Source organism: Prenolepis imparis, unplaced genomic scaffold (genome assembly GCF_030444845.1).
Source record: "Prenolepis imparis isolate NDT839.2.m4 unplaced genomic scaffold, iyPreImpa1.0 SCAF_13, whole genome shotgun sequence".
In the NCBI taxonomy this organism is placed as follows: Eukaryota; Metazoa; Arthropoda; class Insecta; order Hymenoptera; family Formicidae; genus Prenolepis; species Prenolepis imparis.
In genome coordinates this window covers 9,322,111-9,349,435 of record NW_028141171.1, presented here as the reverse complement: position 1 = coordinate 9,349,435, position 27,325 = coordinate 9,322,111, and the positions used below count along the sequence as shown (strand labels likewise).

Below are 27,325 nucleotides of genomic sequence, written 5' to 3'. Positions count from 1 at the left end.
TCGACTTTAGCGAATTCGCAGTAATCTGGTCAGTTGAATTAAAGCTTTTGGCCGATCCTCTATTCGGTGGCTTAATCGGGTGTGTGTGAAGTTGGCACCCCTATGTTATGCTATCATAGTTCTGTTAAGAGCTCTGAGTTATTTAGAACCATAGAAAGAGTTATTGATAATTTTTAGAAGTAGTTCCGGTCATTACGATAACGAATATCAGTTTCAAAAAATAGGGCTGCCAACTTCACATTTTTTTACACATCGAGTTGTTTTGAGCAGAGTTTTAACGTTCTTTTAAATAGTTATGTAGTTCCTGATTATTTTTTGAAAGAGTTCTGCAATTTTTAGATAAAAAAAACGTATCTTCGATATTGAAAGTATGTTCTTTTATCTCTATAAAAATTGCAAAACTCTTTAAAAAAATAATCAGGAACTATGTAACTATTAAACAATTTAAATTTACTCACCTCACGGTTGCTCCTTTGTTGCCCGATGCCTCCCCGGGCCTCCTTCTCGTACAAGTTTCGAAACACTTGCACTCGCGTTATTTTTTTTCGTTGGCGACGTCCGGGTTTTAGCTATCAGAAATCTTCGACGCGTTTCGGTAAAACGCGAGACTCGCGAGAGCTTATTCGCGCGCGAATAAAATCGAAGCTTCATTTTCGCCACTTTTTCCAAGACCCACTTTTCGCAGGGGCTCATCGAACGAAGATGATCAAGAGAGCGACTTGGCCGCGACGCACTCAAGTCGCCCAAGGATGCAGCGAGACGAACATTTAGCGCGATTCACGATCGACGAGATCAATTTCACGTGTGCGATCGCGATTACGATGTCGGTACGTGCGACGCGATCGGATTTATACGATAATTAACCGCCAAAGATGCTAATTAATATACTCGTCCTTTGGCGGACCGGCAAGAAACGCGCGACCATTGATCACGAAGAATCGAAGAAGAGCACTGGAGGTGGAGCTAGACTGGCACTGCCAGGTTAGGAACGCGCAACGACCAACGACGCGTCACGACAAGTCGTAGTGGTGGGGCATTGCAGTGGTCGCGACGCAACGTACGTCCGAGGTTCAGCGAATCACGTCGCGATTACATACCCCCGCCAATACTGGCATTGCCAGCTGCCAGGTTCGGAACGTGCAACGACCAACGACGCGTCACGACAAGTCGTAGTGGTGGGGAATTGTAGTGGTCGCGACGCAACGTACGTCCGAGGTTCAGCGAATCACGTCGCGATTACATACCCCCGCCAATACTGGCATTGCCAGCTGCCAGTTTCGGAACGTGCAACGACCAACGACGCGTCGCGACAAGTCGTAGTGGTGGGGAATTGTAGTGGTCGCGACGCAACGTACGTGCGAGGTTCAGCGAATCAGGTCGTAGTGGTGGGGGTATGTAGTCGCGACGTGATTCGCCGAGCTCCCACGTCGCGACCCCTACAATGCCCCACCACTACGACTCGGCGCGACGTATCGTTGCTCGTTCCGAACCTGGCAGTGCCAGTCTAGCTCCACCTCCAGTGCTCTTCTTCGATTCTTCGTGATCTATGGTCGCGCGCTTCTTGCCGGTCCGCGAAAGGACGAGTGTATTAATTAATAATCACGTCGATCGTGATGAATCGCGCTCAATGTTCGTCTCGCTGCATCCTTGGGCGACTTGAGTGCGTCGCGGCCAAGTCGCTCTCTTGATCATCTTCGTTCGATAAACCCCTGCGAAAAGTGGGACTCTTGGAGAAAGCGGGGACGCGAAAATGGAGCTTCGGTTTTATTCGCGCGCGAATAAACTCTCGCGAGTCTCGCGTTTTACCGAAACGCGTCGAAGATTGTGATAGCTAAAACCCGGGCGTCGCCGCGCGTCGCGAACGAAAAAAGTAACGCGAGTGCAAGTGTTTCGAAACTTCTACAAGGAGAAGGCCCGTGGAGACATCGGGCAACAAAGGAGCAACCGTGAGGTGAGTAAATTTAAATTGTTTAATAGTTTTATATGTAGTTTTATAGTTCCAGATTATTTTTTGAAAGAGTTTTGCAATTTTTAGAGAGATAAAAAAACATACTTTCAATATCGAAGATACGTTTTTTTTATCTAAAAATTGCAGAACTCTTTCAAAAAATATCAGAAACTATATAACTATTTAAAAGAACGTTAAAACTCTGCTCAAAACAACTCGATGTGTAAAAAAATGTGAAGTTGGCAGCCCTTATTTTTTGAAACTGATTTTCGTTATCGTAATGACCGGAGGAACTATTTCTTAAAAATTATCAAGAACTCTTCCTATGGTTCTAAATAACTCAGAACTCTTAACAGAACTATGATAGCATAACATAGGGTGTGCCAACTTCACACACTCGGCTTAATCAGTTACACGTTACACGGGAAATTTGCGTGGTATTTTAATCGATCTCTCTCTCTTTTGACTAATAGCGACAACTTTATTCGTTGTTGCGTTGATCGCGTTTCTCTTAAACTTCTAATATAAAAATCATGACAGACTTGTACTGTCATCCTGACGTCGCGATTCTTCAATATTTAAGATACGTTTCAATACGTCGAAACTTAAGATTGAATTGTAATTTGACAGCGATCTGTATGTGACAGACCGTGTCGACACGTGTATCGAATAGTGACAGGTCGACATAGTCTCGAGGGCGGCGAACCTAGTGCGAATTTACGTATTATGACAACGCCGAACGAGGTGCACGTAAGCCGGATCGTTTGGTAGATTGCATTAATCAGGTCACGGCGAACCTGACAATGTGCTCACCGCGGATTTCTAAATGCTTGTTGGCTCGCATTAATTGGTCGCTAAGCTTTGAAATCCAATATTTGACGTAGCCGAGATGACGTTGGATCCTATCGCCCTAATTCTATTTTTGATAGAGTGACGTATTATTTTCTTTTAAATATATAAAATTGTATATTTGATGTGCGCAGAAAACAATATATAAGGTATACCTTTGCCTTTTAGTTACCGTTTGCAAAATAATTATTTAAATGAGAGACAAGAACTGGATATAGACAGAGTTACAACTCCCGGAATCATGAAGCACTCACAAACACTAGGTTAAGGATTTATTCTCGGCCCGTGCCGAGTCTAGCCACTCCCCTCGAATCGATGTAAAGGCTTGAGAACTTAGACGGCCAAGTTTCGCTCCACCGGCGAGCGAGTTTCCGAGAGGAATGGATATCGAAGTCGGGGGGAAAAGCACGCGCGCAAAGACAGACGCCGCAACGAGAGCCCTCAAATATTTGTTCCGTTGATCTAATCTCGCCGAGAAAAGTCCGCCGCGCGGTCTCATATCCTACAGCTGCCTTCGGGAATTGCGTTTAATGACTTTCATGAATATGAATGATTCGGGAGGAGAGGGAAGGTATATTTCGCGCAACGAAACGTCTAGTTATAGCAAACATTCTGCCTCTTCTCTTCAAAGTGCAATCAACGCTGATAAAACATTGGGATCGAAGATTGAGATTTTGTTTACGTTATTTATAAGCTTCATTTGTTTTCGTTGCAGCGACGTTAGATTTTTGCGAAAAAAAAAGTTATATAAAAAATATATATCTTTTAATTAAAATATATAAAAAATAAAATTTATTTTTTAGATTTTTACTTTTCATAAAACGATATCTATTCTCAATTTGATTTCGCAATATGTGCAAATCGTTTGCGATTCGATATATCGTGGGAACTCTTTCGTTAGGTTTTTAATAAAATGTTTTTAAATTTCCACGTGCGATATCTGCGTGAAATAAAACCGAACGATCGTGCAATTGGCATAAAAATAATCCCAAACGCAAGGATTAAAGCCGAATCTAGGCATTGAGTTCATTCGCCAAATATTATATAATATTTATTATATAATATTATATAATCTCGAAATAAATAACATATGGTATTGCGAGGCACAATGAATCTTGATACAGAATGAATCCTTTAAAGTTCTCCAGTATTTATAAAATATTATTTGATTATTATTTATTTTAAGCTTAAATCATAATTAAAAAATAAAAATAATATTCAATCTAAAATCTGATTATCACGAACAAATATAATAGACAAAAGATTAAAGTTTTTTCATTTTTTCCTTTTTATTTGTCTATATTATTTATTATATTGCCATTGAGGAAATTGGAAATTATTTTGCATAATTTATATTCTTTGAAAAAAAAAACCAACTAAAAATCTAATCTTTTTTTAGTTTAGTCTCTCCTAGATGTCTGAAGTCTGAATTCGCACTAGATATTATCGACGTAACTGATAACACGTCGGATTCCATCTTCTATGATTACTCGAACCGAAGTTGTTGCACGTGATCTTGATGCGAGTGACATGTAACAGGTAGCGTAATTACATTGAATGGGTCGCATTAGTTCGCGACCTGTTTCCGCGGGAACGCATACAGACACAGTGTATTGGGCGTTTATTATGATATAATGAGCAGTTAGTGCGCGATAATGACAGCAGCTGCATTAAGTGAAGTGAGCGCGCCTTATGTCCTTTCTCCTATCGTTGTTCGCAGTATCTATAACGATTCGCAATAGTGCTTCAATAGCGCTATCGCGTCAGTCTCGACGCTTTTCATCTCGTGTCGATCTCAAGTTTCGTAACTGCGAGAGCTTAATTTACATAAAACATGACGTAACGAAATCACCAAGTTTCTTCGAATCGTATATATTTCATATATTTGAAAAAAAAAAAAAAAAATCATTCATACGGTATGGGATCAAAATTTCATCAACATTTCATACGTATAAAATATATATTAAACCAAGTATTTTTTTCGTCATTTGTCGCAATTATTAATTTTGAATATTAAATAAAATGCAGAATTGCTGTCCTCTTTATTCTCGCGAAATACGCAACTCTTTCTTCTGGTCATGGAAAAATTCCCATTTGAAAGAAACATTAATTAAAATTGTGGTTTCGTGCCAAATTGTGGTCGCCGCAATGGCGCGTTCGCGAAAGGACAAGATAAAGTGCGAAGAGAGGAAAGAGTATTTTCAAGGATGGCGGAGGGGAAGAGAAAAGCGTCGTTCCGCGGTACGAAACAAACGTAATTCAACATGACGCTCGGCTCATTTCCTTAATGGAATGTTTCCTCTGCCCGTGACAGACATCGTTATGCATCGTCTGTGGATTACGGGCGAAAAATCGCTCTACGCGCTCGCTTCTTTCCGACCTTCTCTCCACGAGCGGAAAACGCTCGTAATGCGCCGGATCGGGAGCGATTCTCTTTCTCTCGCGTCGCGACGCCACCGTTCTCGATCGATATACACCTCGGACAGCGCTTTGTGTCGTACATCACACATATAGAGCGTGTATCTCAACGGTATCCTTTACGCGCGATATATCCACGTGGAGGATCCCTTTCAATCGTGGTTCCCTGCCCGCCCACGCTAGCTCTCTTTCTCTCTCTCTCATCTCGCGATGACGCGTGTTTAATCATGTTTGGCCCTTTATCCGCGCTTCTGCCCGCGTAATCCGCGATTTATATTAATCTCTGGGAAAACACGCCGCGTAAAGATCAAAGATAAACGCAGGAAACCTCCCGGTCCGTTTTGTTGCTGCTGTCGGCGGTCTCAGAGAACATGTAAAATGCGAAAGCTCGAACGTATAAGATCGAATGTAAAAGCTGCGATACACGGTGCAAAAAAAAGAAATCGTTAAAAATGGCTCGGGGCCTTTTGCCCTTATTATTTGTAGAAGCTGTATCCAAAGTTGTTAATCCTAATGATTTAACGCCTCTTTTTATCGATGTGCGTATGATAGATTTTTTGAGAAATTTATTTACTTTTCTGGAGAAAAACGCCTTCAAAATTTTGTTACAAAATATAATTACCATTAAAAAAATTTTTTTTCAGTAATTTTAAACTTCAATTAAACGTCTCTTATGATATCATTATGAAAATCACTCAACTAGAGCAGGAACCACATCTGAAATGGCTCTAATGAAACGGTAAAAAAGCTCTATTCTGAATGTGCGCTCTAATTAATTGAAATCTCTAATCCGCGTCTGTCTTCTTTCTTCTGTGGAATAAGCAGGCTTTTTTCCGCAAAAGCTGTTCAGATCAATCCAGCGCATTAAGGAAAGCACAAACTCTCGCTCTAAAATAATTTTTATAGCCTCACGCAGGAAGGTTGAATTCCCGCGATAATGCGATTACATGCGATTACGCGTGATTGTACGCGCATCTCATCAAGTCTCTCGGCGTAATTCGCTTGCGTACTTGGGCATATAATCACCGTATCCCGGAGCTCCACTGAAAGTTTCTCCACTGTATCCGCCAACAGTTCGGCTCGTTAGTCATGCGGGATATTTCGCGTTGATAGCGAGACGCAATCCTACACCCGAGAAATTCTCACCGAGAATTTAGGTTAAATTCGCGTCGCCAAAAGAAAAACGCTCTCGTTGGTAGAGAAGCAAATGTCGACTCGCACAGGCGATATATAAAAGGAGGCGAAAAAAAATCCAAAAAAGGAAGAGAAACGAATGCATTAACGTGATTGATTCGACCGAATGGGGTTAATGAAGTCGGCGAACGCGGTTGTTACACTAAAACAATAAATGACCGTGATCGCGCGGTTAATCGTGCGCAATATTTTTGAATAAAGCAGTTTTTTTTTTATTTTTTTGCGGAGGAACAATAGCGGATGTTCGCGAGCGAGAAAAACTCGTTCGATCGTTGTTAAAGGCTGAAATAAATTCGCATTAAACCTGACGCGAACGTCAGTCTATTCTAGTGTTTATTTTGCGCACGTCGCGCAATGCAATTCGCACTATTTCAATCGACCAAATTGCGAGAAATGTTTTACACAACATTTCACTACGATAGAAAAATATGTGACAATATTACATTTATCCTTTCCTTTTCTTTCGATGGGATAATTCGGGATTGTTCGAGGAGGCATAGAGTCCATCTGATGTCGACTTTATCATAATATCGATTGTATCTACTCGTTGGCATCTCGTCCGCATATATCATGTTCGCGATTTAATTCACAGCTGCTGAATGTAAACGACCGGAAAGTGACGTAGAAATTCTCGCGATGGCAAACACGACGATAATACCTTAATGATGCATAATTAAAGCGACAAGTCCGCTAGTAACCTCCGATTCCGGACGCAATCGCCTTACGGCGGATTATATAAAACTTCGCCCGTTCAAACGTTGATCCCACTACTGCGAGATATGTACATCTGGCGACCGGAACGTGGGAGCTTAACGGCGGCTTGGTTTTTGCGACCGTCGTCATCATATAGATACAGTAGAGTTACGAGAGAAGCCTTCCTCTCCCTTCCTTCCCTCCCTCTCTCCCTTCACCATGTTATGTTTCGTAATGTCATTTGGTATATTCATATCGTTTGTACTAGAGCTCGCGCAAAACACGCCTTTATACATAACGGGACACACGGAATAATGGAAAGGGGAGAAATGTATCCATTGCATACTACACGATGTTTTCTATATCCCCTCGTTCGCATTGTACCGAAAAGAGCATGCGAAAGAGAGTATTACGACTCTGTAAGCTAACATAAAGTGCCTTAATACGGGTTGCACATAACGTATGAAAAAAAAAACCGAATAAGGATAATTCATATTTTATACGTATCCTCCATCGTATGCTGTGAATAAAACGTAAAAATTCTCGCTTCTAGAGTCGGAATTTGCTTCTAGATCGAAGGATTGCGCGTCTAAAATGGAAGACGGACGTGTTAGGAAGTGGTGGCTTGCGAAACCCTTTAAAAATCCTCGCGAAAACAAAAACGCGAGAGCAGTTCTGCAAACGGCATTTGTCCTTGCAATTATCGACTTCCGATCGTTCTTCGATCTGGAAAAACCTCGAAGAGGGAGGCGAGAGAGCGCGTTCGTGATGGAGCGACGGATGTTTGGATCGAAGAAAGAAGCGGCGAGAGAGAAGATCTCGTCGATTTTCTTCCTCTCCTAGCCTCTTCCCCTCAGCTTTCCGCTCACTCTTGCTGTATCCACACAGACTCGTTTTCCGCGATTGTTCGCGTCGGAAAAGAAACCGGGCGACCAACCACCGCGGGGATAGGGAAGAGGACGAAGAGAAGTGGGTTAACTATCGCGTGATCTCTCTCGAGAAATAGCTCGTAAAGTGGGAGAGTAGACGCGTTTCTCTCCTCCGGTTTCTTCCTTTCAGCGCACGTTTTTGCTTCTCGGAACACTTCGAAATTATTATTGGGAGCTCTTAATTAATCTGCAGGAGGAAGAAACGCAGAATATTTTTAGATCGATGGGATAAAGGGGTACATTTAATTTTATTTATATTAAGAGTTCTATTAATATAAAGATAGCTTAAAAAGGACATTCTTCAAATGTTCTCTCGTTTTTTTTCGTTCTACGAGGAATCTAGCAGAATTGGAAACAATCGATTTCGAAACCGATGCTGGTTGCAAAGTGTCAGTTTGCTTTCCACTTCTACTTTGGCGTCGACTCGGTAAAAATGGAGGGCGAACGAGAAAACCTCGAGGGATTATTAATTATCAGATGCATTATTCTTTTAGAGGGTTTCGATCGGTGGCTTTTTACGAAGCGTGTCACGAGATACGTTTACATCGCGATCGGAGAAGCGAGCGGAATCGCGAACTCCTCTTCGTCACGGAAGTAAACATCTATTCATATCAGCTTTTAAATATTTATGGAACGTAGTTTGTAGAACGATTTATATCTCGCGACCCATGTGCGTGCGCATACGCGTGAATAGTTTAAATGTTTTTACGCTGCTATCGTTCGTACGTGATAAATGGCACAAAAATTATACAGTTCCAGATTTCTAAAAATATGATTTTTATAATTTCGCGGATTAAAAGTATCTAAAATAAAGTGGATATTGTGATACGAGATATTAAGTTTCCAGATTCCATATTCTCTTTTGATCTTTTTATTTTAAATATAATTTACACGACACTTTTCATATTAGAATCCCACGATCCTTAACATCGAATAGGTACGTGTTCGACTTATAAAAGCAAAATGTTCCTCAATCTTCAGATAACGAGGAAAGAAATCTGAATACCTCTCACGTTTATCGAAATATAATGATACAGTGGAAAATATAATACGAGAGAGAGCTATCCTTGTTATTTGCGTCTTTTATCTCTTTCCCACGTTACGCAACATTTAAGAACCTCCCCATATTATGGCACTTTACCCGATGTTATATAAGTGTTTTTAGTACCGCGCGCTCCTGATTAAAGATTAAAGTTTCGCCGTGGAAACTTCACAGAATAATTTTCTCAACTTTTTCCCCTTTTACTTCCCCGAGGGACGCCCAAAGGAAACGTCGTTACCGGGTCGTTACCGGGTCAATGCGTCTCAAGATTGCCCTGACATTCTTTGTACCTCGCACTCTTTCCAGAGCCATCCCTCTCCCCTCTCAACCTCGCGCCTTGTTGTTATTATTATTCTTATTAAAACGAGCTCGCCGCGACACGCATACACGCGCATATATACGCGCATGCGAGCGTGCAAGGCGATTAACTTAATAGCGGTGTGCGATAGCGCGAGCTCGCCCGCTATTTAAAGCGGCCCCCGGAACACGATCGCATAAATCGCAAGTTTTCAGCCGATAAAACGCACGCGCCTTGCACGATGCCCCTTCACCCCCCTTCGATAAATTAGACGTAGTTAATGCAGCATGACCGATAAGAAATTGAACGGCTTTAATAAAGATCTACGACCCCTGCGCGCGCTTCTGAGGCTAACGCCGCGATATCGTTTCTCGATGTTCATTTCAGTGAATCGCTTTCTTTCAATCGTTAATGATTAACTGCTGATTTTCTCTCTTCCTCTCTCTCCCGAGATATGTATATGCGCGCGAAAGATTCCTCCTCGAATCGAGGTCGCGAGAATTGCGTTTTAATAAAACAGCGATGAGCTTTACGCTGCGCGATTTGATAGAGCTTTAATAACTCGCGTCATTCATGCGAATGTACGCTCTTTCGCAATTTAAGAGAACCTTCAAGTTGTACGTGAAGAATATAGTTGCGAATGTGCCCTATTTTAAAAAAAAATATGTAAGATTTTTATTCTTTATATTATCCTCCCTTTCGCTACTCTAAAAACGATTAAGGGACGAGTATCTCATTATCTCTCGTTGCGACGAAAGTCTCTGAAGAGTCAATTCTCTGTCGTAGAGATGCCTCATGCATGCGAGTCACGATCAAAGATTCAGAACGATTATACGGATAGGGAGACGAAAGAGGGTTAAAGAGTCGCTGAGAGCATTTCTAAGGTGCAGGACGCGTACGGTCACGTTTTTTACGGGTTCTTACTCTCTCAAAGGGTACGCGATATCGCCCGACCGGGACTGTCAATTTCCATATCAAACGTCGTGAAACGCCGGCGATAAAACTGTTTGGAAATAAAACATGGATTTAGAAATTCAGTCTCTCGCGATAGAGGGTGAAGGGAGATCATGAAAACAGGATCAGAATTTACCGATGATAAATTCTCGAAGAGAGAGAGATGGTAGGTAACCCCGCTCCGAACGATATTTATTACCGTCTCTTAAAATCTTTCGTCCACATTAAACGTGTTAGCAGTTAAATATGGATAATTGTATTAATAATCTACTTTGAGATGCGAAATTCGGTTTATCCTTAATTGACTGCTGGAAGGCAAATCCATCCAAAGGCTTTTCTCCAGTGCAGTTTCGTAATCGATTTAATATCTCTGTGTGCTATATTTCACATTTATATTTAACTCGTAATTCCTCGAGTAAAATTTAATACATTTTTTTTCCTCGCTAAGCATTTTTATTCCGAGCATGTCACGTTCCAAACCGATCCGGAGAGTACTCGAGGATTAATCCATGTCGTTTTACAGTGCCGCATCATCGTAATTGTGCGTCGTTTCCCTTAATTAACTTGGAAATGCTGAGCTTCGCAGGAGCTTCGTCGATCTTTAAGCGAGATTGCCAGGCTTCTCTATTTGACCTTCTCTCGAAATGCTCTCTATATCTCTTCTTTTTCTTTCTCTCGCTTTTGATTTTGACCGCGATCTCGAACAGAGTATGCCTTTATGAGGGAATATATCACAGGAATAAAAGCGAGATTTCCCGAAACCGTGACACGATCCAGGCGGCTGACGAAAAATTCGGCGAGATAATGATTCCCGAAGAAAAGGATGGATGCAATCCACGGGCTCGATATGAAAATAGCACGAATTTTTTAGCGCGACGCGAAATACGAAACTGCTCATCGCTCTAGTCTCTCTCTCTCAAGCGCATCGACGCGAAACCCAACGTCGATAGCCGGGAAATACGGGGTGTCACTCGGAAATTTCGATTGCCAACATGAAACGCGATACACATCGGAAAAGACGCGAGCTCTCGAAACAGATGGAACGCGCGTTAAGTCTAGAAAGATAAGTCCGGATGGGATAGCCTCAAGAAATCTGCAAAGATGCGAATTTATTTTCTGCCCCTTTAATGATGTACAGTCAAAATTATTTATTTATCATGAAAATAAATTGCTGCACGATAAAGTAGAATTTACATAATATAAAATAATTAAAACTAAAATAATTAAAACATACATGTTATAATTACGCACTTACCATAACTGATTCATACAATAAGAAAAATAATACCGGTGACGTTACGATAGTGATCATTTATAATTCTATCGAACGACATAATAAAATAAAAATCATATTAATTGTACTTAATGATAATGATAAAAGATGTTAAAATAAACTTAAAATAATTATTCAAGACGCGAATCTATTTTTTGCCTTTAATATACAGTCAAAATTATGCATCACAAGAATAAAATAATTGCTGCTCGATAAAAAGAATTTACTTAAAATATCTAAAAAACTAAAATAAAATTGAAACATACATATATTAAAACACAATCAGTTCGTACAAAAAGAAAAATAATGCTGGCAATGATGACGTTACGTAATTCTATCGAACGGCATAATAAAAATCATAGTAATTATACTTAATAATGATAAAAGATCTGTAAAATAAAAGCATGAAAATAAATTGCTTTAAAACGTTTTGTACTCCGGCTGTGTTCAACTTATCTTTCCACGCGTGTGTATAGAGGTGTAAACTTATTTTTTATCGTTTATCTCAAATCTTCTAAATATGGCCAAAATATCGAGACAAAAAAAGTCAAAGCCGAGAGGGAGAGTTTGGCGAACGTATTCGGGGCGCGTACACGCACGCCCGTGTATATCGCACGCAATGCAGGAAGGTAAAAGGCGTAGGTGGACGGATCGATAGAGCAGGTGGCAGCACGTCGGTGCTCTCCCTGGCTCGCTTCCGGCGCGGTGGAGAGTCCAATGACACTCAGCCGATCGAACGATTGGCCTGGCACGATTATGAGAAATAATATCAAGGCTAATATGTGCGCGCAGGTAGAGATGCGCAGGTAGAGATGCGCAAGTATAAGCGGTAGAGCTCTGTTTAATTAAGATGCATGGGTTTAGACGGATTATGTCTCGGGTTTACTAAGGTCAAAATATTGTCTAATGGCTTCTAATTGCTCTTCCGGATGAAGCCTGAACGCCTTCATAATTTCTTCAATGCTTTTGCCCTTGCTTGCATTCAAGTTCAGTTGGACTGTTTTCAGGGTTGTTTCGAAACCTTTATCATAATCATCATAGCTTTCGATCCTGGAGGTAGCTAAATATGGAGATTTTGCGAGGGTTGAATACTTGTATACCGTTTTTATAAATGTTCCTAATCTGCCGAGATAATGCTCGTTCTCGATATCAGAATAATCAGCTCGTGCTTTTCCAGTCAAGTACAATGCCTCGACGTGATAGCTCGCTGGAGCTGTTAAAATTGCCATCCTTCTATGCGGGATAGTTACGAATTCCTGAATATGTGGGCATAAAGCAGCATAAATCTTACTCTTTACGAGTCTCTTGCTAGCTTCATATGCAATGGCAAGCCGATGTGTCCCAGCCGGCATTGAATTGAAGTACTTGAGTAAATCTGATGACAGCGTTAGCCTTGCACTAGAGCGTTTGACTATGGGGGTTACTGCACGAATGGATTTTATATTGGCTATACTAAGCACCTTGAGAGTGCTTACGAAGAGTCTAAGATTGTGTGCTGCCGATACCAAATCATTACTCATTTGGTTCTTATAGAAATGGTCTAGAATCTCCTTGACGGGACCTTGAACAGCTCCTTGGCCTGTGTGATGATTCATGATCCAATAGTTCGCCTTGGTTGCTACTATGATAGTTACAGCCGCTTGCATTTTCTCAAGCGTTATAAGGCGTTCTAAGGTAGTCTTGTCTTCTTGAGATATCGGCAGTTCAACTGAGGACATTTTCCAATTACCATCGGGAATATCCGTGCCAGCATGAGTGCAAATCAGCCCGAGATCGAGCGCAGCGGCTATCCCATTTAGGAAGAGCTCTCGGGCTGCAACTTCATGGAACTGACTCAAGCCCCAGATAACAGCATTATTTTTTACCATCGTGGCAGTAGCTAATTTTCCATTTTGTATGAGTATAGGCAACTTCTTCTCGTCTGGCAGAGGGGCGTTTATAAATGGCGCTATACCAACTTCTACTATCGCCCCAATGCTAGGTAAATTCACCTCAAGCATGTAGTGATATAAAGAAGGATACCGAACAAATTTTAAAAATACTATGACCTATGTAGCGGTTTCACTAATTACGATAATATTCATGTCTTAATCCCTAGATGCATAACTTCCTAATAAAAGGTCGCGAAAAAGCTAAAGGATGATTTTAATAAATTTAAATCGAATATGAAATCTTATTTTCGATTCGATTTAATGAGGCTTTCACAGAGATTCCTACCACCATTTGTATATACTCGAAAATTTAAAAACGTTCATTATTTCAACTCGCAATTTTATTCAACAATAAATTTTGCGTTCGCAGTTGAACGAATTCACACGTGTAAATATTAATGTGACATTAAAAATAACCATAATGCAAGCATGCGACGCTCGAGATCATGCGAAGAATTTATGGTACTTACTTTGCGGATATCTTCTAAATTGTGAATTTCTGGCGACAGACCACCGTGTACGCAAAGGAACTGTTGGTTCATAAGGGCAGCGAGCGGCAAACAGTCGAAGGCATCCATGCACGCGTCGTACACCCTCTCGGAGTATTTTATTTTACCTGAAAGCAGAAAGGGAGATCCAAATTGAAATAGTACAAATATATATGTATCTTCCCGCAGATAAGAGCTAAAGAAATTCACAATTCTATCAGCGTTATGACGTTTACGACTGTACAAACGTGTCAGGTCGCAGGCCCGACAAACTTTACGACGGCTAACTTTTTACGAGACGAAACAGGGAGAATCGGACGAACACGCTTAATTCGTCGTGCGCGACGAAGGAAATAAAGAGAAGAAGCAGCGCGAGGCCATGGGGGAGCCATGAGGAATATACTGACGAGCGAGTCGGAATACGTATGGTTGGCTACGGACACCATTCCGCGAACGACCCGTAAAAAGGATGGCGAACAGGGGAGCTATTTCACGTCTCTCCCGCGCGTTCTCACCAGAATAATGGATATTCTGCTGCGACGAAGGATGCCGCACCGCGGGTCGTCCACGCCTGTTCTGTGTCACGCCAATCTCGCGACCTAAGCACTCCTCCTCTATCGCCCCGTATACAAGTGCGACCGACATACAGTCCTCTCGTCTCCTTTCACACGAAACCCCATCGTATAAACTTCATGCGGTTGCTCGGCCACCGTTCTCTCATTTCTAAAGTAAACCTCGGTAAAGTCCGTGTCTTTTTTTCTTCTCGATATTTCGAGGTCTGATTACTTTTGTAACTAACTTGTACGATGTTGTCTCGTGAAAATTAAAGAACGAGAAATTTTAAATTTCAAGAGGATTTCGTGAAAAGCTGGTTTTCTTCTCTCTCTCTCTCTCTCTCTCTCTCTCTCTCTCTCTCTCTCTCTCTCTCTCTCTCTCTCTCTCTCTCTCTCTCTCTCTCTTTTTCTTTCATATAGTTTCCAAGATACGTGACCACGGAATTTCTCATACAAGATACCTTATATTTGCTTCGTCGACGGTTCGAGGTTCGTCGAATCGGTGTTCGAGGTGACGCGCGAGAAGGATTCCCTGCCAATAAAACGGAGTAGCCTCGACAAGATAAAGATTTGTCGGCGCTGAAGCTAAACGGATCGCTGCTCGAGGGCCTTTACGAGGTCTCGCAAATGAACGACCCGGCTGCTGGACGTGGGAGGTCTCTTTGGGGTTGCAGATTGAAGTCTCGCGAAACGGATGTCCGCAATATCGCGCCAAGGACGAAGCTCCTACGTCTCGAAATTATTAAACGAGAAAGAGAGACGCTCTCGAAGATGTTGGAAAAAAAACTCGGTCATCGAAAAAATCCATAACACAACAATTCATAATTTAACAAAATAATTAATAATTAAGGAAAACGAGAGAGAGAATTTATTAATTATAAATATTAAATTGCGCACGAGGTTGGCATTAAAGCCTCAGAAATTTTTCACAAAGAGACGATTAAAAAATAATGAGAAATTCAAATAAATAATTTCAGCAGAGAAAACAGTTCTCTCTCTCTCTATTTCGCTAACCAGCTATGTAACTGCAACTGATGGTCGCGCGCAGCATTTTGCTTTATTTCCGTCGCAGCGAAATGCGCGCGTCGGTATTTACCGCGATGAAAATGGTTTCGGCGAAATCGCCGACGATTTAATTGCGCGTTCGCGGACAAACGATCGCTTTTGGCGGCGAAGTCCGTTTCGAAACGACACCGCCGCTATTTTGGCACGCGGCCAGCGCGTCCCGGCTTCTCGCTCGACAAGATCCGCCCGGGATAACGCGTTTCTCGAGCCCCGTCCTCGAGATGACTCTCGGCTGGCCTCCAGCGTAACGCGTCGCGAAACGAAGCCAAGAAAAGCGCAAGACAATCGCACGGAACAGAATATCGTGCCCAGAATCAAAGAGAGATAAAAATGTGCATTTCGATAACGTAAAGAATTTGTATAAATTTATCGTTATACGTAAGTTTGACAGCAAAATTGGATATTGAGAGCAAAATGGGATTTTGTAACATCATTTCTTATAAAATAATAAATTGTGAAAAGATCTCTGATATATAAGTACAAAATCAAGTATGAAAAGAGCTAGTAAGAGCTAATTAATTATTTTGAACTTTTCGGTCGGAGAATGTAGGACGAAGATGCGAATTAAGACACGTGGATTTTTTTACTGATCGATATTAAAATAATTAAAGAAGAATTTAAAAACAATTTTTTGCGGCTCTTGTTAGCTCTTTTCATACTTGATTTTCTATCATCTCTTCTTAACAGATTGTATATATAATTATTAATGGCATATTTGATAAAAAATAACCAGCGGGGAAAAACGCTTTAAAGTTCGCAACTTTGTCTATTTGATGTGAAATTTTCATACGGGATCAAAGTCAAATCACCGTACATTATACGAGATAATAAAAATGATATATTTGTGGTATACGAGATATATGACCGCAAGGAGCAACATTTATCTTGATAGAAGCGGTATCGGACTTCTCTATATGTCACGGTTAAGCGCGTAACATTTTTCTCGCGTCATTGTTGCCCGAATTGGCGGAAAAATGTTCGTGCGGTGTCGCAAAAACGCGGGAAAAAATGCGGTCGGATGGGATATACTCTAGCGCGCGATATATATTATCGTGAAAACCACTCGCATTTCCGCGATATTATGCTCGCGTTAAATATGAACATGATAGGATGCATTTAGGTTGTTGCAAATTGTGTTTTTTCCCTTTTTATCGAGATTACAATCCACAACGCAACGCTCGCAATTAGTTAACGCGAGGGAAAAATGCGCGTAACAGTTTCGAGAGGATTATCGAGCCTCGGAACTAAATTTCCGTTGCCTTCGTTAAGAGGAGAGAAAAAGAGAGAAAAAAAATGGGAACGAAAGGAATCTCTTACCCCCGCCGCTGCTCCTGGAGTGCGAGCGTGCTATCGCGACTTCGTATCGCGAGGAAAAGCTCGAGCCGCTGGAGATAATCGCAATTTTCTCGATCGGCTGGCACGTGAATGCCGGCGTAATAGCGGCAGGTAACTAGGTCGCGTAAATAGGCGGTTGTGGAAAAAAAAGGGGAAAAAAAGAAAAAAGAATATACACACGCCCCCGCGCCAGCTGTTCCTGAACGCGGTCGCCAATAATAAATGCACGGCGAAATCCCCGCGTTAAAATGATGATTAAAGCATAGTGTATGCGCGCGCGCGCATTTATGTGTGTGTGTATATATATGCGTGTGTGCTAGGGGATTTTCGCGGTTATTGCGGTTATTAAACGCGCGTGGAATCGGGGTCACACAATGCGTGCGCGAGCGAGTTTTTGTCGGGGTGACCTATGCGCAGCTCTCGCGTTTCCCTTAATAACGCGGACAGAAATGGCATTACGCGCGCCCGTTCTGAATTTAAGAGGAAATTAGAACTTTTCTGTTCTCCAAACGGCGCGGACGACCCCGACTCCTCCCTCTGGAACCGACCTCTTCCTCGCGAATTGCAAAAATGCGACTCTCGTTTCCCTCTCGTTGCGTTGGTGCTTTTACTTTTAATAAGAGAGTTATGAGCGTAGAATATAAAGACGATGCGAAGAAATATGAGCGAAATACAATGAGACGACGTAATAAAGCGCTTAATAACGCGTAAAACATATTTAGAATCTGTTTAAGAGCGTTAAGCAAGATTTATGTCCGACGTTTGTAATTAATCTACATGTTAATGCATCGGAAAAATTTATACTTGTAACATAGATAAAAAATGTTCTAAAAATGAAAAAAAGACCTCAATCTATTTTATAATTAATCGTAGTAAAATCAGAAAGACACACAGGCAGATAACCAAAAGAATTCCGTCCTCTTGATAAATCCCATCATCGAGACGAGCTGGAATGCGACGCGCAACAGCTCGAGAGTTTCGCGCAGCAGAAACCGGCGTCTCGCGGAAAAGTGTATCGATCGTGGAAAATTGTCCGATACTAGGTCAGCCCGCGAGTATTTGCGAGGTGCCTCTCTCTCTCTCTCTTTCCATCCCTTCTGCCCCCTCGTTTACGACTCGACCGACAACCGACGATGCATTACGACCCGCGAGAGCGTAATGCAACGACGCGATCTCTCTCGCGGAGACGATGCAGGCGCCGGCATCCGGTGTCTGCGAACTACGGGGATCGACAGATTAAAGTTCGCGAGCGAGATACCCAGGGATGATCTCGACACGTAGACACAACGTGTGCTAAAATAGAAAGACTTCTCGACTTAAATGCCCGTTCGACCTTTCCGCCGCCGTCGCGTATCATTTGCTTAATGCGCGATATGCATATTCCATGTACGAGCGGAGAGGATACCTGGTTGCAGCAACAGCTGTATATGATATTAAATAGCCTGCAAATTTGTGAGCCTTGCCGTTCGTTGGTAGGATAAATTATACAGCGTGGTAAGCGTGTAACGTGTGGATTTACGCGTAATCTCAAAGTCCGGCTGCGGACGGAGCTTTTCAACTCTTAAGCGAGGAACATCCGCGTTTAAGCGCGGATATTCGCCGAATGTTTAGCCCTTGCCGAACATGACGTATATATCTCGTAACTAAACAGGGTACACATCGGGCAACCAAAGGGCTGATTATGTGAGAAATGCAGAGGCGTTTCATAAAGCTGATATTACAGCTGGAATCGCTACGATCGATCGAGCTTCATTATATACAACAGAAACATGTGACGTATCTTTTTTACGAGTTTTACAAAAGATATGTACAACATGATTATACGACACTTTTCTTGTCCATTCATTTAAACGTAACAATCCTTGTGCAAAGTGAAAATAAAGATAATACATGCAGAACATAAATGCAGGATTGTTTACGTAATTATATATCGCTTCGTATAATTATAGAGCAGTTTATTTTCAGAGTTAAAATCGTCACGCAATAATACCATACAAGTCTTGCAATTAGCTAAAGAAGATGTAGCAACGTGAAAAAGTTTAAAATGTGACGCAATATAAAAACTTGATCAACATCTCTATTAATTATAATCATATAGTCAACGTTATGTTTAAACAATATTTCTTAGAATACATTTGTATATTTTTTTTAAATTCATTCAATATACATATATGCATATATTGTATAACTTTGCAGATTTCAATATTTCAGAATTATGCATTTAACTATATTAATAAATAATATTTTTCAATAAAAGAGATAAATCTACAAATAATCTCTTCGTGTATAATTCATGTTTCTCTCGTCATATATGTATGTTTACTTTGAACTTTACAACGCGACAGATTTCATAATTTTTACTCGGCTTTTTGGTGTTCTTTCGCAAAAGCTGCACTTTGTTCCGTAGACTGTAATTATGGCATGGCGCGTATGTTGGGTGCGCGAGTTCGCGATGTAGATGAGATGCATAAATTTTGCCGCGGGGGGCAGAGAGAAAAGGGGGCACGAAGCTCGCTAATCCACCTTACCAGGCAACATCGCCCTAACTAACGAGGCGGAGGACTTAATCCGAATTGCGAATTATTAAACAGGAAATAATTTCTTATTACGTGAAACAAAGCGCGGGAACACCCGACTAAAAGGCGTAGAGCGAGTAAATAAAAAATTTAAGTTGGCGGAAAATGAACGTTTCAACCTTGACATCGAAGTAATTATTGAAGCATAAGAAAAAGAAATCATAATTTCCATAAACGTTATTTGAGCTTACTTACAAGATATACATTTTTTTTCAATTATGCATTCGAGAACGAGAATATGTATGTATAATTTGCGAGAGGGATAATTACTTACATTCCTGTTTAAATGTGAAGTATTCCGTGAGATGACGGCACTCGTGGTTACCTCTGAGGAGGAAGAGTGTGATGGGATGGCATAGTTTCAGCGCCCACAGGTACAATACGCACTGAAACAAAAATATGGAAATGTGGGCGTTAATCAAGTGGCATAATCATAACCTGTTTTGTTACCTTTGGATATAAAGTGATATTTACAGTCAATGTAATATGCCTCGAAAAAAAAATATTGTAGGACTTTATTTAATATAACAGAACAATATGCGCGATCTGCACCCTTGGAACGACGACAAAAGACTGACTGTCTCGCTGTTGCTCGTCCTTTTATATCCTAAACTGACGCAATACATAAAACAGCCGACAAACGAACATTTATCTCTTCGGTGGCGGCCGCTGAAGGATCCAGTTGCCGTAATATGCCGAAAGTGCGCGTGTAAATACAAAAATCATCGCCTGGTAGCGGCTTACCAAAGGATTCGTGGCTACCGTATGATCTAGCCGCAATCGAAACACTAGACTACGCGAGCGGATACATCAAATGTATTTTTTAATCCTACATATCTTTTTTTAATTAGCATTAAGTGTACTTAGATTTTTATCAATGTCGGAGCTTTGCTTCTATAATCACCGGGAAATTGAAAGTTAAAACTTATTAATGCGCAGATTATATATCTATATTAAAGAACTTTCAAGCAATTAGTATCCGAGTTTATCGTACAAGCGCAATCGTCGGCTTAAACGATAAATACTTGACAAGGTGGGAAAACGGAAGAGAGAATAAACCGTCGAAGAGAGGACAAAAACATATTCAAACTAGCTTGCACGATTGTGTCCCGCATCGACACAATATCGAGATCTCCTCTAATTAAATCGAAACAATCCTACTCGTCTCCATCGAGCGGCTCCAATCGCACGAAGATCTGTCCCCGGGTTTGATCGGCATTTCCCGGATTTAATTGCAGAAACTTGCATTCGACGCGAATTCGAGCAACGCGATGCGCGCTCGGCAGATTACATCCGGATTCGGACTTCTCGCGAGATCCTCCCTCTGTAATTTAACGCGCTATTAATCAGGACATCGGCCGGAGAGACTGGACTGGAAACGCAGCTTCTCGCTCAATAACATCGACGACCATTAATAATAATTATTCGCGCGCGCGTGTTAAAGGTGAGCATTTTGGCAAACGGAGATCTCACCGTCGTCGTCGTCGTCGGTTTTATCGTCTCGCAAAAATGAATTGAGTGGCGAAAGCCGCGAGTTGCATTTGGCTTGCGTTTTGTGTACGCGATGAAAACATATTGCGTATTGCATCAATATATGCGTTACCTATTAGGGCGGGATTATTTGGCGAACCCGACAAACTGTACTTATTATAAATTCAGAGAAAATAATAAAATAATAAATAAAATAAAATATAAAAAAAATAAAATAAATAAAATAATACAATATCAAATAAAATAATAAAATAATAAAAGAAAAATAATGAAATATAAATACATGATAAAAATAGCTTCAAAAGTTGTAGAAAAAAATTTATCCTGCTTGCACACGTTGATCCTGATCAATGTGCAAGCAAGCCTGTAAATGTTTCGGATTGCGGGACTTTAACGTTCTTTCGCTAGAACAATCAGTCGGGAATCGGCTGTTATCGGTGCAGTTAGAGGTGCGTTACGCGCGGATGCATCACTAATTAATATTATTCGTTGTAACACACGGACTACTGACCCGCATAAAATTGGCAAGTGCTGTTGCTAACGAATGGACCGGGGGATTTCGCACGAATTTTGCACACTAATTAGCCTCGCTCGCGAATGCGGCGGCTGTAATGACGACTCCATTAGATGTACGGTTTTTCGAGGGGAAAATGGGAGGTGGACAGGATCCGCGATCTCGTCGGATCTTTTATACGCGGCCAACATTTGTCCGGCGCTCGTTTGGTCGGATCTATTTAATAATCGCGAGGTGACGTGGCAATTTTAAATAGACTTCATTATGGACGAACAATGCGAATTAAATTAAAGCTTTTACAGATGTCGCGTGTTCATTGATAATTTTCTCCATCATGGAAAATTCGATTCCGATGAGTAATCTATTCCTAAAACATCCTGACACAAATACGGTTTTCATCAGTCCATTTTCCCTTATTATATTATAGAGTCAAATTTGTTTATCAATTTTGACTCTATTTTTTCTTTATCGAAATTTGGATTGTCACTTTTGCGACTGATTTGCCACTTCATTCGCAGTTTTTTAAACTTTACGTGTAAGATATCGCTCGGTAACTATATGTTGAATTTAAGTTCTGCTAAAGTAAAGCCTGCACAAATTATCTGTAAAATAAACTTTTATTATCCGTTAACAGCTTCAAAAGTTTAGTTTTCAAAAAGTACTGAATTTGTAACTTTTGACTACTGATAGCGGAAAACTTGTTGGCGTTCTGACATTTAAGCACAAGAAAAATTAAAAGATTCAAAGAAATGCGCGTAATATCATATGTATAATTATAAAGCTAAAATATAATATAATCTTATATATTGTTTTTAAAGTAAATTTTTCCTAGAAATAATTATTTCTTTAAAAAATTCCCGCCCAACAAAAATAAAACATCTTTTTCATTCTTTCACAATTTTCTAGAAGAAGTTGACTTCAATATTGTAATCTTATGTAAGATGGGACAGATGTGATTCCGATTAAAACCGCTGGACCAGAACGTTTAACCTTTGTGCATCAAATCAATACCGTGGAACTAGCGATATCGCATCGCGGCTGGGAGATAGAGGTAAAGAAATGTCACACGTTCAGAGATATATAGCATATTTATCTCGCTCTCCCTCTGTTCTCTCTCTCCCTTTCGCTTCGGAAGATCAGGCCGTGATGATGCTAACACGTCCTGATTGGATATCGATACATACGGTTTTTTCGATTTTGCACGACGCCGCACTGCGGGATAAATCTTCGTACCTATCCTAGGCCAGAGGAGCCACGGCGGCAATTTTTTTCTTAGACTTTCGAGGTCAATTATTTTCTCCCCGCTAACCCGATCGACTGTCTACCGTCAATCCCTCTCGCAGCCCTTCTCTTCTACCACTGTCCCTTTGCGAAGTCAACGGAGCGGTTGCTCGCTCGCTCTATCTTTCTCTCGCCTTGTTCCGCCGCTATAATTACACGCGAGGGCCTTCATTGGCATTGTAACGAAATAATGCACTCGGCCGCGTTGCGTCGTCCTTCAGATTCCGTTGTGGCTCGCTCGTTTGCGAGAGGACCGATCAAATATCGTTTCCTCTTTCAACGACTCTTTGCGCGAAACATATGACAGTACGTGATTCGTTTCAATTGATGGATTCGTGTATGTATACAAAATTTTAAGATTAAAAAAAATCTGAATACAGCTCATTCTTGTAAATTGATATTATTTTTATCGAAATAAAAATTTTCCACGTCTATATTCTAGGACTGTTTCCACTGTTAAAAGCACTCTTGTGGATCTCTTTTAATTGAAATATCAGCCAAAAGAGATGTTGATTTAAAAAAATTTTTTTTCAACTCAAACATTTGTATTATTATTCATAGAAACAGTAGCATCCGTCATTATTTTTTCTTTGTAAACATTTTTCAACATTTCATAATTTCTTGCGAGTATATTTCTCCAAGAATGTTTTAATAATAATTTTAATATTTTCTCTCTGCTTTCTCTCTCTTTCAATATATTACTCGACATTCTTAACACAAAGAGATATTTCGTTAAATAAAAAAATTACTATGCGTATATTATTTACATACAATTGAAACGAGAATTAATAAAATGCAATGGAAAAAAATGTAATAATAAAAAGACACACGTTCACGAATTTGATTGCGGCCTCGTAGTCTTGGAACTTATCCGCTTGCATACTCTGAACTGTGAAAATACCTTCATACAAGTGCAAGAAATTACTCGAGAGAATTTAAAGGAAATTTCCTCTCTGCGCCAGCGAGGATGTGATTTTCGAGAGAGAACACGCGGAATAAGGTTCTTCAAACGAACCATCATGGCGGACGGAACTTGTTCTCGTCAGCGCGCGCTCGGCGTCTTCTCTTTAAGCCCCCGGATTCTCCCTTTACATTCCCTACCCCCTTGAACAGACTCTCCTCGGATGATTGGGAGCGAAAGTTTCCATCGAACGTGTCGCCGTCAGAGAAAAGGCCTCGGATCTGCGGAGGAGCCATCGAAGCATATCGCACATATAGAAAGTATCGATCTCACGAAGATTCGATGTAGCTCTCGGCTACCACGTGTACACACATACATACAGACACAATGTAAGACACACGCATATAGATATAGCCGCGGTATTTGCATCACGCAGCTCTACGCCTCTCCCTTCGAGAGGATCTATCCTTTTAAAACGCGAGACGAACTCCTTTCTCGGCCGCCGAACGGAGCATCCTCGAAGGATTGAGGAGCATCTTCCCGCGCCGACAGAAATCCCTTTCATACGAGGTTGCACACGCGACACCGACCGATTTATAATGCCATTTACAATCCGGAAGAGACGGAGAGAGAAAGAGGAGAGATCCCGGAGAGGGGTGGTCCATTTTCTTCGCAAGAGGGATCCGCCGCTCTCGAGCATTGTGCCGTAAAATAAGAGGAGGACTCGCGCATTCTCGTGTCTCCCCGTGAATATCGGCTTCGCAGAATGCACGGAGAATCGTAAATACGATCGAACAACCCGCATCCGTTCGCGCACTCCGGCGAAATTATACCTTGAGGAGAAGAGGGGGAATTTTCGCGAAACTATCGTCTCGCTCGTCTTGAGAAAATTTCGTGTTATTTTTCCGAATCGAGAAAATGGAGACTGTCCACGGTCCAAGGAGCAGACAATTTTTCAGAAATGATCTCGCCTCGGCGATACAGGGGGATAAACTTAATGAAGAAGATACGATAAAATGGGAAGAGGACATTTTTCATGTAAGATCCATTCTCGGTCGATTTTTGAAGGGGATGCTAAAAGACGGCATTAAGTTCGCGGTCCATCATTCGTCCAACCCTTGATTGGAAACAGACATTCACGTACGGTTTTAAATCGTCGACATTCGCGTATGTCGTAAATCTAACGGCATCCACGGGTGTTTCGTAAAAGACGACAACATACATTCGTCGTGCATTATTCAGAATTCGCGAAGACGTATCTCGATGTGAATAACGGCGACCGTGGAATATTTCTTAAAAGGAACCATCCCCCTTTCTCTCACCCTCTCTCGTCGCGCGTGCGCGCGCTGTCTTGTAAGATGTACTTCGCGGAAAATATATTTAAACCTTGATACGCGCAGCTCGCCACGTGTAATACCACGTACAATATTGGATTGTCCCCCATTCCTTTCCGAGTAAATTTTTGCACTCGACGGAGATTGCTGTATAAAATCCAATAGCTTTCGTTACACAAGTTGGAAATAGTATTTTTACGAATGCTCGTTCTCTCCAAATTGTGCGAATCGAGAACAAAAATTTCAAATAACTGAAAATTAATTTTCGACTGTTCTTCTCGTTCCAAAACTTCATTAAAATAAATTAGAGCATCCGCGGAAAAGATATATCTCTTCAAGGCAACACGGATAAATTTGAGAAAAGAGAGAGATAAAGCCCTTAAAATATTCAGGAACTTTATCGTCGGCATCGAAATTGCGGTATCGATCTCTCTAAAAAAATATAACGCCAAGATTGCATATCTTTCGAGATATATATATATCTGGTACGTGTTGTCACTGTAAAATTTCATTCTGTATATCGCACGCGGTTTACGACACGATCGTAGTAAAAAAAAAACTTTATTTACGTTTACCCCTTCCCTCCTCCGTCTCTTCCAGTTACGGAATTTGTTGCAAAAGGAAATTGTTCATTACCTTTACTGGCGTAAAAAATTTCACGAGATTGCGAAAGGAGCGTCGCGAAAGGAGCATCACTCGAGACTCAGAACGGTTCCTCCTCTTGTGCATTCTCCCGTTCCAATGGCGCAACGGAGCGAATATTGCGTTATACTCGACGCGAAGCGAATATATACTATACTACGTCCGTGACGAAATTTTATCTCGCTAAATAGACCGTTCGCGTTCGGATCGAAGTTGATTATTCGTGCATGCACCGAAATTGCATTCAGGAACGTGCGCACAGCGAATGCACTCTACAGTGTGTGCAGAGTCTCTTTCTTCCTTGACTATTGCGAAAATAGAGATTCTTTACTCCGGAAAAATCTAAAGACGTATTTACCCCCGGTCGCAATGGGGATATCGAATTGCTATATTTGGCGAAACAAAAAAAAAAAGAAGCCTCCACAAAGAAACAATTTTATATAAAATGAGATTCGCGAAATGGAGCACAAACGAAAACAAGGAGCAAGACTGCAGTCCGAACACGATATTGTTAGTTGACTCTTTAAAGAAAAAAAAATTCTTCCCCGAAATTATATTACTTTGAACCAGGGATCCGGACCGAAACAAAATTAGGATTTGGTTTCGGTTACGGTTTAATAAAATATTTAATAACTGTTCCGGTTTCAGTTTCGGTTTTTTGATAAATAAAGGAAACCGAAACCGTTTAACTTACGATTTTTTTGGTTACGGTTCTGGTTTTAAAAAATTTTTACTTTCTGTTTTTTTAATTAAATTAATTTCTAAATTATATTACTTAAAAAAATTATTAATTTTTATGACATATACATAAACAGCACTTCATATTATACATAAAAATGTATTTAGATATAGGTATATATAATATAAATACATATATAAATATATTTTCATATGTTATAAAAATTTTTTAAAGTAATATAATTTATATATATAATGGAAAACATAATATCCTCACAGCTATCATTATTGCGATAATACATACATTTCAGAACATTTAAAAAATAATTATAATTATATTGCACTTCGAGGAGGTAGTTATCATGACATTTCCGTCCTTTGCGCAAAAACAGAAAAAAATACCGAAAAGAACCGTAAACCGAAAATAATTTAACAGTCCGGTTATGGTTCCGGTATTATAAATTTAATAGAATTTTAATACGGTTTACAGTTTCGGTTCTACTAAAGAAACGGTTATGGAACGGTTATCGGTTTTGGTTCCGGTTCGGCCCGGGTCCCTGCTTTGAACACACACCCGTAAAATATTAAGATACAATGTATCGAGAATTAACCGCTCGCCTTTAAAAATCACAGATTTTCCAAGAAGCTTGTAGACTATTAAATTGCAATTTTAATCAGCTCAATCCGTAAATGTCACGACATTTGCGACATTTATGTGATATCAAAGCGAGCTTCTAACAGAATTAACGCTTTTTGCGTCCTTCGCTGCTCGAGCTGAATAAACAGACGCGACTCTCGACGATTTAATAAGTAATTAATCGAGACGCGCGCTAATTGTAGAATCCGATAATTAAGTGGTATAATTCTCGATAATTAAGCGTATAATTCCCGAGATAAAGCTTTTTTCTCCCTATAAATCGCAGTAAGGGTAACTTTT

At 40.7% G+C, this 27,325-nt stretch overlaps 1 protein-coding gene across 8 annotated transcripts in view; it reads right to left on the bottom strand.

Annotated features, from left to right (window-relative positions):
* The window catches only part of LOC145944552 (serine/threonine-protein phosphatase 2B catalytic subunit 2), a 125,763-nt gene that overhangs the window by 28,896 nt on the left and 69,542 nt on the right, over positions 1 to 27,325 (bottom strand). For all 8 annotated transcript variants that reach the window (XM_083052949.1, XM_083052948.1, XM_083052942.1 and 5 more), the window contains exons 4-5: positions 19,822 to 19,933; positions 14,000 to 14,145 (exon numbers count right to left, since the gene is read on the bottom strand). In XM_083052949.1, the coding sequence (XP_082909075.1) occupies positions 14,000 to 14,145; positions 19,822 to 19,933 (258 nt within the window). The remainder of the gene's footprint in view (positions 1 to 13,999; positions 14,146 to 19,821; positions 19,934 to 27,325) is intronic.